Source organism: Callorhinus ursinus, unplaced genomic scaffold, assembly GCF_003265705.2.
Source record: "Callorhinus ursinus isolate GAN/ISIS: 27379988/994484 unplaced genomic scaffold, GSC_fseal_2.0 scaffold2, whole genome shotgun sequence".
In the NCBI taxonomy this organism is placed as follows: domain Eukaryota; kingdom Metazoa; phylum Chordata; class Mammalia; order Carnivora; family Otariidae; genus Callorhinus; species Callorhinus ursinus.
In genome coordinates, this window is record NW_027397064.1 from 5,087,708 (window position 1) to 5,100,614 (window position 12,907).

The following is a 12,907-nucleotide window of genomic DNA, read 5'->3' on the forward strand; positions in this document are numbered from 1 at the left end:
ATTGCCTGCTGAGTTTCTCCCCATTACTCAGAAGTGGTGGTTTAGTAAACTGCATCCACATCTCTCAGGGATTAAAACTTCCTGCATCACTGGCTTTGTCCTGCTTAACTTTTATACAAGTTACACGTGCAAGGAAAGAATATCACTCTAATGACATGTCATATTTTTACTTTTTATCTCTTGCTCTTCTCTACTCACTTTGCCCTCCTGAAGCCTTGTGTCCCAGTTAGGAATTTTTTTCAGCTTTGAACGCCAGAGACACCACCACACAGTAACTTAAATGAAGGCATACTTTTTCTCTTGCAGAAAAGAAATCAAGAGGTAAATACTCAAGGACTGATAGGACAGTTTTATAGTGTCATCAGCAATCTAGATTCCTTCTGTCTTTATGGAGTGATCTGCATCCTCATGTTTTTAGTGGCTGCCAGAGCCCTAGCCATCGTGTCTACATCTCTAGGGTAAGAGAAGGAGGGGTAAGGGCAAAACAATTTGAGTCTCTTTTCAAAGATTTTCCTGGAAGCCCCAAGGAATGGCTTCTGCTATTATAACACCTCACAGGATTGTTGTGGACACTTAATTAAATAAATTCATATCGTGAAACTGAATAAAGAAAACCTCATTTAAAAGGAGTTGGTTGGGCTTCCTGGGTGGCATAGTCGGTTAACTGTCAGACTCTTGGTTTCAGCTCTGGTCATGATTTCAGGGTCGTGAGATGGTGCCCCAACTCAGGCTCCATGTTGAGCACGGAGTTGGCTTTGGATTCTCTCTTGTTCTGCCTTTAGCCCTCCTGCTCATGCTCTCTCTCTTTCTCAAATAAGTAAATCTTTTTTTTAAATAAAATAAAATAAAATGCAGTCGGTTGGCCAGAAGGGGGAGCTCTCCTACCCTACCCCACGTCTGCAATTGCAGACCCCAATAGGAAGAGACAGTACCTTGCATTCCCAACAGGAAGAAGCCTATACTTTACCACCCCCTGGAGGAGGAAGGATTGTCTCCTTGCCCAGCAACGGCCCAGCCAATGAGGGGCTGCCACAACTCAGCCAGTGAAAAACCACAGCCCTTAGAACCTCCAGTTTATTCTAGTGGACTTTTTGTTTATAAGAGCCCCTTCCAACAACCCCCTTCCCCCTATGAAAGCACCATTCTTCTCTTTTGTTCTCTGAACTTGCCTATGGTTTTGCCATAGCTTCCATGTCCGGAATAGAATATAATTTTCTGCTATTCCCAAATAAACCCATTTTTGCTGGTAAAATAAATGAGAGTTTTTATCTTTAAGGTTAACAGTATACGAACACACTTCCTGCCTGGCATGCCAGCGGGGCTATGTGTTAGCCATCATTATTACTCATTGGCTAGAACTGTGTCACGTGACCACTCAGAGAGGGGGAAATCCTGCCCCTTATAAAATTGGGGGTCTGTTAGTAAAGAAGAAGGAGAGAAGCATATTGAACAGGCTGGTAGCAGTGCTCCCACAATCTCTGTCTCACTCTTTGTAATATCCCCAGTGCCAGACACAGGAGAAGGGCTCATCAATATCGCAAAAAGAAAGAAGAAGGGGGCGCCTGGGTGGCTTAGCCGGTTAAGCAGCTGCCTTCGGTTCAGGTCATGATCGCAGGATCCTGGGATCGAGTCCCTCGTCGGGCTCCCCGCTCTGCGGGAGCCTGCTTCTCCCTCTCCCCCTTCCTGCCTCTCGGCCTACTTGTTCTCTCTCTGTGTCAAATAAATAAATAAAATCTTTTAAAAAAAATTACTTATCATGCTAAAAAAAAAAAAAGAAGAAGAAGAAGAAAAAAGAAGGGAAGGAAGAAGAGAAAGAAGGAGGGAGAGAGGATGGCCAAGCCAGCAAGTAGGTGACTGACTTTAGAGAGGCAAGGTAGAATCAGTGATTAAGAGTGCAAGCCCTAGAGACAGATCCAGAGGACTCAAATCTTGGTTGGAGAGTCTGTGTAACTTTGTAGGAATTACATACCTCCCAGGACCTCAGTCTCCTCATCTATAGAATGGGAATGATATCAGTTCCCACCAGGGGGCATTGTTATGAGAATTAAATGAGATAGTGCTTAGAAACCATCTGCAATATAAATGCTCACAACTTTTTTAAAGCATCGTTAACTTTTCTTGCACAGCACCTCACAAGGCTGAAATCCTGTGAAACCTTCATGAGCGCAGAGTCTGGTCAATAGTTTTATAGGTTCAACTCCAATTTTCTGGGGAGCAAATAAAGGATTTAAAATTTCACCATAAAGGGTCACCTGGGTGGCTCAGTCAGTTAAGCATCCAGTCTTGATTTCAGGTCACGTCATGATCTCAGGGTCCTAGGATCAAGCCCAGCATTGGGCTCCCAGCTCCATAGGGAGTCTGCTTGAAAATCTCTCCCTCTCCCTCTGCCCCTCCTCCCACTCGCACATGCATGCTCGCTCTCTCTCTCAAATAAATAAATACATCCTTTAAAAAAATTCTAAAATTTCACCATAAACTACAAAGCCACATATTGGTGTTATTAATGATAATGCAACTCATATTTTTAGTGTTAACTGCTGTAGAGGTGACAGGGCAAATAAAGGTATGATCCCTGACTTGGAGATACTGACAAAATGATCAGATGTGATTGCCAGATTCATGGGTTATAAGAGAGTTACACATAATCCTGAAGGCTTAGTGAGAGAAAAGGTCAGATCTTGTTTAGAGATCTAGAAAACCTTTATGGATGAGTTAGAGTTTGAGATGACTTTCATTGAAAGCAGTGAAGGGAGGATCCGGGAGGACAGATATCCCTCACAGAGAGGACAACATGAAACAGGTCACTGAAGGAGGAAGGCAGACAGCACCCCTGGAAACACTTTAACTAGAAAACAGGTGAGTAGTGAGAAATACAGAGTGAAGTGTGTTGGGACCACAGTGGACTAAGAACATCAAAATGAGGAGTTTCTACAGAAGACACTGGGGAAACACTGAGCTTCTTGGTAAAAAAAAAAAAAAAAAAAAAAGTGTGACCTCAAGGTGGATCTCGTAGTGAGTGACATGTAGGATGGGATGGATAAAGTGGGAGTCCACTGAAAAGGCTGTTGGCCTAATGCAGGTGAGGCTCAGTGAGAGTCTGATGGGCAGAGAGGGAGCTGTAGAAATGCAAGAAGCATTGTCCAGGCAATACTTTGAGTCACACTTCATGGACAAAAAGATGAAATTCCAAATACAGCTACAAGACTTTGATGCTGGAGGAGGAGAAGGATGGTGGTTTTAACAGGCCACTCATTCATTCATTCACTCAACAAATATTTATTAAAAACCTTTAATGAGCCAGGAACTGTTGAGGTGGCTGGGATACAGTTCTGCAGAACGGAGAGCCTGTGTCTTCCTGGAGCTAATCTTCTGGCATTCATTCTTGGTCAGGGAATGGAAGTTTGAGGAATATCTACTTTTAAGGAAGAGGGGCATGAAGCACAGCAGGGAAGGGAGAAGCATTCAAAGGGCAGGATAGAATGCCACGGAGCTTCATGAAGAGGAGGCTGCCAAGGTAGCCCAGTGATGACTGTTAACTGGGAACAGCCATTCCTACTGTGGTTTCCTAATCTAACCCTTAGCCTCCTAGCTGGTCCTCTGTCTCCAGTTCTTTCCCTATCAACACTTCCTGAACAGCGCAGCCACACGAATCTCCCTAAAATGTTCCAAGTACAAATCCCTGAGGGTTCGCTTTGACACCTGCCTTGCAATTTCATCGATCACTATAGCTGTTCTTAATCTCTCAAACCTTTCGCTGAAGTAAAAACGACGTTCTCCCTGTCTTGCTCATCCACTCCTGGATGGAAGCTGGATTAGACAGGGGAGATGCCAGAAGTAGAGCCTAAACAGGCCATTGAAATAGTCCACTAAAGGTGTCCAACGGGGCGAGAGGAGATTTTTAAGGTTTTTATGTATTCCTGTGTATGCTACTTAGAGTTGGTGCAGACAAAATAAACACTGAAGATATTGCACAGGTTACGTGGAACATTGTTCACTGGGGACACATTTGGGAAATGTCTTCGGAAGAGCGTGACAAACCTGAAGCCCTACAGTTTCCAACGTTCAGGTAACTTGTAAATTAACCACGCCGAAAGACTATTTTGGAACTACATTGCCCATAAGGTCCCGCGCGGCGGCCCGGCGCTCTCGCGGGGCATCCTGGGAAACGTAGTCCGCGCGTTCCATAAACGGCCCACGCTCCAGCCCGCGGGGGAGTTGCCCACGCCAGCATGGCTGCGCCCGCCTGGGGCGCGTATGTGTGTTCCGAATGTGGGCCTGGGCCGGCTCGTGGGGCTGGGCTTTAGGCAGTAAGTGGGGCTGGCAGCTGGGGTTCTCGGGGTGGGGACGTGGGAGGCGCAGGGAAGCTGTGGGCGGCACGCCTGAGGACTGCGAAGCGAGGGGCTGCCCCGGCGGCCTCCGGACGCGGCGCTTTTCTGGCGTCGGGTCAGCGGTACGGGGCTACGGGGACCTTCTGCTTTCTCGCGCCTCTGGGCCCCATAGTGGCGTTGGAGGGCTGGGGGTCCTGGCCTCGACCAGGGCGTGGGGGAAACCGAAATCCAGACCACGAACTCGAGGCCGGCCTTTCAAGTTCCATTTTTTGGTGCCTTTTTTTTTTTTTCCCCGAGGAACGGGTTGAAAAGGAATCTCTTGCATTTCGGCGCTTCCTGTCCCTTAGGAACTGTGCTAGGCGCTTTGCATTTCTCATCTCCAAGTGACCCTCCGCCACACTCGAGGTGAGACCTTGAGCGGGCCCTGCAGGTCCTCACAGCTAGTGTTGGCATCGACTGGATACATCGTGGAGGGCCTTTAGGCTCGTTGGTTTTAATGGCAGTCTTTTTTTTTTTTCCCAGTGAACCTCCTTCTGGCTCTTTAGCTTTGGGACCATGTACTAAACTGCTGTAAAAGATTAATTTGTTCCATCTAATTTCTTTTGAGTGTCATAATCTGGCACAAGAAGTGTGAGAAGCTGAGATTTCAGGAAGTGGTTGATGGTCCCCAGGCCCTTGTCAACTCTCAGAATCTAGGATTGGCTTTGCCACCCCCAGCAGTAGATGAGGTGGAATGAGGGGTTTTCTTTCTTTTTTCACTATGCCTTTTTTTTTTTAAAGCAGCTATTATTTATTGTGAGCCAAACGCTGTGCACCAAGTGCCTTTCTTAAAAGCCTCTCATTTGGTTTAAATGACCCTGCATGGTAGTTGGTATCCCATTTTACATATAAGGACACGGGTTAGGTAACTTGCCTGAGGTCACCCAGGTACTGTGGAGCAAGGATGAGAAAATCCAGGTCTTGCAGTCTCCAAAACCCAAACTACTGGATAAACTTTCTGATAGATAATCCCAAGTATAAGATTGGGAGAGGTGTGGACAATTTTGTTTTAAAACTAAAAGCCTTTGTATAACATGTCATTTTTTTTTTTTTTTTTAAGGGTAGGCTCTAGTTTCACAATGTTTGGGGATCTATTTGAAGAAGATTATTCCAGTGTGTCAAATTATGAGTATGGAAAAGAGAAGAAATTAAAGACCAAAGCTTTGGAGCCACCAGCTCCTAGAGAATTCACCAATTTAAGCGGAATTAGAAATCAGGGTGGAACCTGTTACCTCAATTCCCTTCTTCAGACTCTTCATTTCACACCTGAATTCAGAGGTATGCTGTTCCATGCTTTTGATTAGTAATATGTACTCTTATCTCTACACGTAATCAATTAGGCAAAATTACAAATTATCTTAAAGGAGTATTCCCCAGTATGCGTTTATTGTTGCTAATGTAAGAAATGCTAATTTTCTCCGTAGGGAAATGTGAAGCTTAAATTAAATATACTCTGTGCAAGCATAGTAATTTTTAGTAACAAAAAATAAGGCAATCGATTTCTAATTCCTGTAATTTAAAATACAACAAAGAATTTTGCCAGCCTTCGTTATTGTTATGCTATTTTTTTTTTTTGAGTTTTAAAATTTCCCTAAAGTAATAAACACTCCAGCCAGAGTTACCCAAAACAATTCTGTCCTGCCTTTTGGAGTGGGGACGGGGCGTCACATTATTTATACAGTCCACAGTCATTTATCTGCAATTCTGAAATCCAGAATGTTCTGACACCTGATCTGAACTGGTTTGGCATCAGAACCTGACCTGATGTGAGGCTGTTTATAGTCTTGGTTATCTCAGTTGGGTGGATATTCATACATTTATTACAGGAATATTAATTCCTTGATTAATGGATACTGTTTATCCCAAACCCTGCTGGGGATGTAGGGTTAACCTACTGTGACCCTTCGTATTACCTTTCTAAAATCTGCAAAGTCCAAAGACCCAGTATGTCAGAGAAGGGACTATGTATAAGAAACAGAAACCCACGTGTATTAGCTCAATTAAAAGGGGAATTTACTGTACGAATATGGGGGAATCTCCTTGAAACCACTACGGGAAGCCAGCCTGACCTCATTGGAGCCTTGATTTCTTGCCCCTGTTTTTCTCTCTGTTTGTCCCATTCCCATCTCTGCACACTAGCTTCCTCCACAAGGGTCTTAGTCTCTTTGATCCCTTGGTTTCAATATGAACATTACCTTCACATGGCCCTGACTGGGGCCTTCAGCCACAAAGCTGCATGACTGGCTCAGCTCTCCACAGTGTCTCCTTACACTGAGGACAGACAGCTTGGCTCATCCTGTATCCAGTATCTCATCCATCTTCCCATCACTACCGAATTTGGCAAATTTTTTGACATTTTCTGTTGGCTTCTAAGTTTAGAAAGACTTCCTGCCTCCAGAGATTTAGTAAATATTTACCATTATCCCCTCCCCCAGGGCTATTCTAATGGATTAAGCTGCATGTGGGATTTCAGAATGGTGGCATTTGTCCTTGACTCCATCCTCTCCGTAAAAATCTCTCCCTAACGTATTCAGCTATTCCACCGTTAGAAACTTGCAACGTACATTTCAACAGATTGCTAGGGAGAGTTAAATTTTTCCAAGTTTTAATATAGTTGAAGTAGAAAATTAGCCTTAAAAGAGACTGAGAAAGGTGATTGGTGGGCAAGCAGTCCAGGTCATACAGAGGGCCACTGAGCAAGGGTTAGGGCTGAATGGAGAAGGCAACTGAGCAAGAGCCCAGGCCATCTTACTCTCAGCAAAGGAGATCGCTGGCCAAGCCTGTGGGCTTGTATCTTAATGTGGGCTCTGCATTCCATATAAGGCTTCGTAGGAATCCTGATGCTTATTGAAGGGGAGATGTAATTCAGAAGGGGTAAGAACTGGCAGAGTACTGGTGGGGAGAAGAATTCTGGAACTTTTTGGGATGGTATCTTGAGTAGGGCTTGATTGGGTTCCACTGTACTAGTCAGGGTGGCTGAGAGTACTGGGTAATAATTGTAAAAGTCCTTGTATGGTTTTGTGCTTTAAGCCGTATGTTTGTAGTTCGTTTCTTCCCAGTTCGTGCCAGGAGCTTAGGAGGAATATAACATTCGTAACCAGGGCAGCGGGGTTTTCAGAGGGACCCAGTACCCATCCCATTCCTTCTCCCCCTAGAGTAGATCAAAGTTTCGCAGTAGGAGTTCCCAGCTAGTTTGAGTACAGCCTCCCTGTACGATTCCGATACGCCCTCGTGAGTGGCATGCGTAGACTTGGGAGTGTAAAACAACTGTGGAGACTGGCCCTGGGTTACCAACTTACTGTTCCAGGTAAGGTCACTAACCCTCTGTTACTGCCTTTAACACAGAAAAGACATTCTTATACCAAAAAAAGTAAGGGCGTTGAGAGTTAAAGGTGGCCTTTCTCTCAAAAGGATGGTTGGAAGCCTCACACGTGGCTTGTGAATGAACACACATGACGCTATTATATACTGTATATTTCCTCATGTGGCTTTTGGGACCCACTGTCATAGGCAATAGGAAGCCATCAGAGATTTCTGATGTTACTGTTTTTAACTTTTATAAGCATAGTTTTCCTTTTATAGATCTTCTGTACTGAAACCTTAGCATGACACTTTATATAGAGTCGGGGGTCAAAAGTAATGTTATCGGGAAGTAAAATGTGTAGAGTAACAGTATAAATACTGCCACCATCGTGCTTCTGAATCTTTAACTGATTTTATTTACTGGAGGCTTTGGTTTTCTAAAACCGTTTTTTAAGATGAAATAACATCATTTATCTCTCTGATTCTACGTTTTGTTTAGAAGCTTTGTTTTCCCTTGGCCCAGAAGAGCTTGGTTCGTTCGAAGATAAGGATAAACCTGATGCAAAGGTATTAAATCTATGATTTACAGGGTCTTTCTTTGGAGTATTAAAGAAATGTTTTTTAAGGAAGGAATTGAGTTCCTTATTCATAGAAATTCATAATTTTATTAATTACCAAATATTAATCTTTTTTTTCAAGAAGTGACTTGGCCTATATGTGGGACTGAATGGAATCTTCCTTTCAAAAAAGAATTACTTCAAATATAGAGCTGGTACTGCTTTATAGACCTAGCTTGGTCGAGAAGATATTTGCAGCTGACCCACACTAGCCTACCAGGACATCTACTTAATGCACAGATTTGTAACAACAACAAAAAGTAGAGACTGGTGTTCTTTCAGTTTGATATTCTGGAAATAAGCTGAGTGAGGAATCGGTTTATTATAAGTACATATCTCATCTTCTTCTTCCTGGCTTTAAATACCATTCAGAAGTTTATTGCTTTCAGGCTAAAATCTGCGTTTCTTAATAGGAGTCTTCTTTGGGGTGCCTGGGTGGCTCAGTTGGTTAAGCATCCGCCTTCGGCTCAGGTCATGATCCCAGGGTCCTGGGATTGAACCCCACATCGGGCTCCCTGCTCAGTGGGGAGCCTGCTTCTCACTCTCCCTCTGCCTGCCTGCCTGTCTGCCTACTTCTGATCTCTTTCTCTCTCTCTCTCTGTCAAATAAATAAATAAAATCTTTAAAAAAAAAAATAGTCTTCTGTAATCTGGCCCAGCTCTTCTCAAACCACCTGTGCTGCAAAGAGCCAATTTTTGTGTATTTCCTTTTCTTCCCAATCTCTCGCAGATCATACTCTAACGTCAAATTGCCATAGAAGTGTCTGAAGTCTTATTCTTGCTTTATATATGAAAGTCCAGTCTGCCCACGAGGCTCTGAGCACCCTTCTCTGCCTGCCCTAACCCTCCCCACACCAGATAAAGCAGGAAGACCGTGAGGCAGGTGCATCCAGCTCTCGGAGGTGTCCAGACTCCACAGCAAGTGAGAGTCGTGACTGGAATTTTCCTCACAGGGAGTGTGTCTCTATCTGAGAGGTTTCAGAGAAGGAGTGAACTAGCAAGAGACTGAAATGATTGGCAGCAATCAGTCAGGTGGTTTCTTGGGGCCTACGGGGGTGTTCGTATTGATCTGTACTATGTCAAGGTAGAAAACTCCAGATAGCTAAAACTTTTTGGATTGAATTAGAATTTTAGAAGAAGAGTGAATCTTACTTCATCCTGTGTAATAGTTTTAAACTTCCTCCAGATTGAACTGAATGAACTAGGAAAGAGGAGAAATCTAGTTTGCAGTTCTTTTAAAACACCCCAACTGATGTGAACCGATTTCATTTAGAAATGCATTTGCTTCTCGATCAGGTTCGGATCATACCTTTACAGTTACAACGGTTGTTTGCCCAGCTTCTGCTCTTAGACCAGGATGCAGCATCCACAGCAGACCTCACTGACAGCTTCGGGTGGACCAGCAATGAGGTATGAAGATCAGCTTCTCCAAGGAACAAAGTTATCAGCAATAAAGAGTAAACACTGGTTTAATAACATTATCTAACTTCCTTTAATTTTGTCTTAGGGTCTGAAGAAATAGTTTAAATATTTACTTCTCATGTTCAATAACTACAAGCCAGAGGTATATTTCTAGACACTTGCCCTGTGCAGGATTTTATGAATGGGAATGATTTGGCATGGGAGAGAGGATTGTAGATAGAGGGAGAAGTAGAACTGGCTTTTACAATTTCTACCCTTTATATAGTCGAGTTGGGATACAACATCTACATGCAAATTACCATTTATGTAACAAACTGCTAATCAGCCCAAAAAGCTGACTGGCAATAGTTCTGTCTGCCTTTATGACGTGCTTTTGTGTTTGGGTCTGGGTATTCTCATTGGAACACTCGCTTCAAGCAAAAGGGTAAAAACATTCTTGGCAGGTCTTTGCATTTTCCATGTCCTGCTTTTCTCCAGACTCTCTTCATTTTCTTCCTGTATCCTCCTGTGTGTGGACGTTGTCTGATTTTCTGTTGGAGTTTCTAAAGAGTACTTCACTCTATGCAAACTGAACATGTCAACAGTGAGTAAAGGTGCTTGTTGTCAATACTGATGAGCTGCGATTTTTTTATGGACTACATGTATTCTTGAAAGAGAGAGGTGTGGGAGAATTTAAAGAGGCAATGACCAGAAGAATGTTATATTGCCTTCAAAGTAAACTTTACAGTGTGGTCTTCTAATGAGGAACGCTCCTAAACCAGACAAGGCTGTGAGATTGAAGAGGTAGGGCTTAGGCTTTGAAGAAAATGGGGTATCACACAGTTAAATTTCTGGTGTAGGGCAGGTGCTTAGGGTTAATTCCTTGTTCCTTCCTTGTTTTAAAAATGGCCTCTCTGTTGAGATACAGTTCACATGCCTATAGATTCACTCTTCAGGGTACAAGTCAGCATTTGTTCAGTATATTCACAGAGTTGTACAACCATCAAAACAGTCAATTTTAGAACATTTTCTTCACCCCAAAAAGAAACCCCATACCCATTAGCAGTCACTCTTCCCCCCTAGACCCTGGCAACCACTCACCACCTTTCTGCCTTCCCAGATTTGCCTGTTTTGTGTATTTCACAGAAATAGACATGGAATTATACGATATGAGATCTTTTTAAAGTAGTTTTATTCACTTAAAATCATGTTTTCAAGATTCAAGCATGTTACAATATGTATCAGCACTCCATCCCTTTTTATTGCCAAGTAATATCCTGCTGGAGGGATGGGCCACATTTTTTTTAATCTCATCATCAGCTGATGGATTTTCGTTTTTGATCATGAGCTTCCACTGAGTTGCTGATTTCATACTCTTAAAGCAGTGAAAACCCTATTTATTAATCTCTAAATAAAATCTCTCAGGAAACCTGCTAGGATTGGGAGAGAGGGACTCAGAGACATCTTTGCCAAACTTAGAATTGTTCAGAAACAGAGCTTAAAAACTTGCACAGGTTCCCTTCAGAGGCAGTGATACAGGAGAAATTTAGTGTCTTGTATGTTGAAAAACAAGAAAAAAGATCCTGAGGCCCACTTACTGCTCCAGCTCTCATCCACTTTATCAGCTTCTTTTCACATGACACTTTTCTTTAAAATTGTCTTTCCTCATGGTCTCTACTTCTGCACCTTCCATTTGTTCATCTGCCTCCTTTCTGCCTTTCTTGTCAGAGTCACTCATGACATCCATGTGCCAAGTTCTAGGAGACACTTCTGTGCTCTCAGCGGGCTCTCGGGCATTCACCACCCCTCCCCACCCCCGACCCCGTCAAAGCACCAGCTCCCACTTGTTCCTTCTTTGTTCTAAAAATGGCCTCTCTGTTGAGATACAGTTCACATGCCGTAAGATTCACTCTTCAGGGTACAAGTCAGCACCTGTTCGTGACCTCATCTCCTGGTCTCCCCCACCCCCCCACTGTCTTCCTCCTCTGCTCCACTTCTGAGTGTTGGTGTCCCCCTTGCCTCTGGTTTATCAGTCGTTCTTAAGGCATTCAGTCTGTTCTCACACAGTTGCATGACTCGTGGTGGAGTGAAGCGAGTGCCATCGGAATTTTTCTCATCTCTGTGGTACTTGGTTTGTATCTGTAAGCAGTAAATTCTGGTTCCTTTCAAATGCTGATAATTCAGATCCCCTGATGTAAGTGAGATGTTGCCAGCTCTGAGAGACTGCTCTGTGCCTCTTGGGTTCTTCCCTCCTCTGCTTCTGGGGCGCGGGCATATGTGTGGTTTCCCACACGAACAAAAGCACTTTCCTGTTGCAAGTGAGTTGAGTTATATGTACACACTGAACACCACCTGTTCATATTTCATTTTGGAGTGAAACTAAAAGCAGTGGTGATCTCTTAACCTGATCTCGGTTTGTTTAGCTTAGTCATCCTTAATATTTGATCAAGACTTACCTTTGGATTTCTAGATAAATCTTGTGTTTTTTTACCTAATACCATTTTAAAAATCTGTTTTTAAAAATCTGAAGCACAAAATTACATTTAAAAGTTACCTGTTTTATAGGAAATGAGGCAACATGATGTGCAGGAACTGAATCGAATTCTCTTTAGTGCTTTGGAAACCTCTTTAGTCGGGACCTCCGGCCATGACCTCATCAATCGTCTGTATCATGGAACCGTTGTTAACCAGGTTGTTTGTAAAGAGTGTAAGAATGTCAGTGAAAAGCAGGTGAATATGCAAGTGTGTTGTAGTAATAAGTTGTGTCGTAATTTATAACGCACATGATTAAATCTGTGATCTGTAATATCGTGAGGAGCAAAGTGTTTATTACTAGAAATAACCTTATCAGGTTTTTTTTTCTTTTATTCTACACTTCAATCCTAAATTTATAATCCAGATTTCTTCTTATAAACTGAAAGAAGCAAATGTCTTAAAGCATAGCTTTAATCTTTTATTCAGTTCTCTGATATTCAGAAAATAAATTTGGGGGATGTTTATAGGTAGAGGTCTGTGCCCTCATGAGAAAAGTCAATATCATGGTTGGTGGGAGTATTCTAACAAAAATTAATTAAAGAAGTAATAAAAATAGAGATTACTAAGGAATGTTTACATTGATAAACCGATAATTAAATATTAGATTTCATTTATTAATGTCCTTCAGAAAGTGCATTTGTATGTGCATGAGCTTATGTTGTCCATTTAATCCATTGGAAATTAG

At 42.8% G+C, this 12,907-nt stretch overlaps 1 protein-coding gene across 9 annotated transcripts in view; it reads left to right on the forward strand.

Moving 5' to 3' along the window:
• Window positions 1–4,199: 4,199 nt before the first annotated feature.
• USP40 (ubiquitin specific peptidase 40) overlaps window positions 4,200–12,907 on the forward strand; it is a 77,388-nt gene continuing 68,680 nt past the window's right edge. For 6 of the 9 annotated variants that reach the window (XR_003211641.2, XM_025889269.2, XM_025889285.2 and 3 more), the window contains exons 1-6: window positions 4,202–4,307; window positions 4,626–4,733; window positions 5,428–5,645; window positions 8,170–8,237; window positions 9,583–9,696; window positions 12,253–12,417. Coding sequence is in view for 8 of the 9 variants with exons in the window: in XM_025889269.2 (XP_025745054.1) it covers window positions 4,255–4,307; window positions 4,626–4,733; window positions 5,428–5,645; window positions 8,170–8,237; window positions 9,583–9,696; window positions 12,253–12,417 (726 nt within the window). In the remaining variant the exon portion in view is untranslated. Of the gene's footprint in view, window positions 4,308–4,625; window positions 4,734–5,427; window positions 5,646–8,169; window positions 8,238–9,582; window positions 9,697–12,252; window positions 12,418–12,907 lie in introns of those variants that run through there. The other 3 variants (XM_025889276.2, XM_073876952.1, XM_073876958.1) reach the window with 3 other exon arrangements.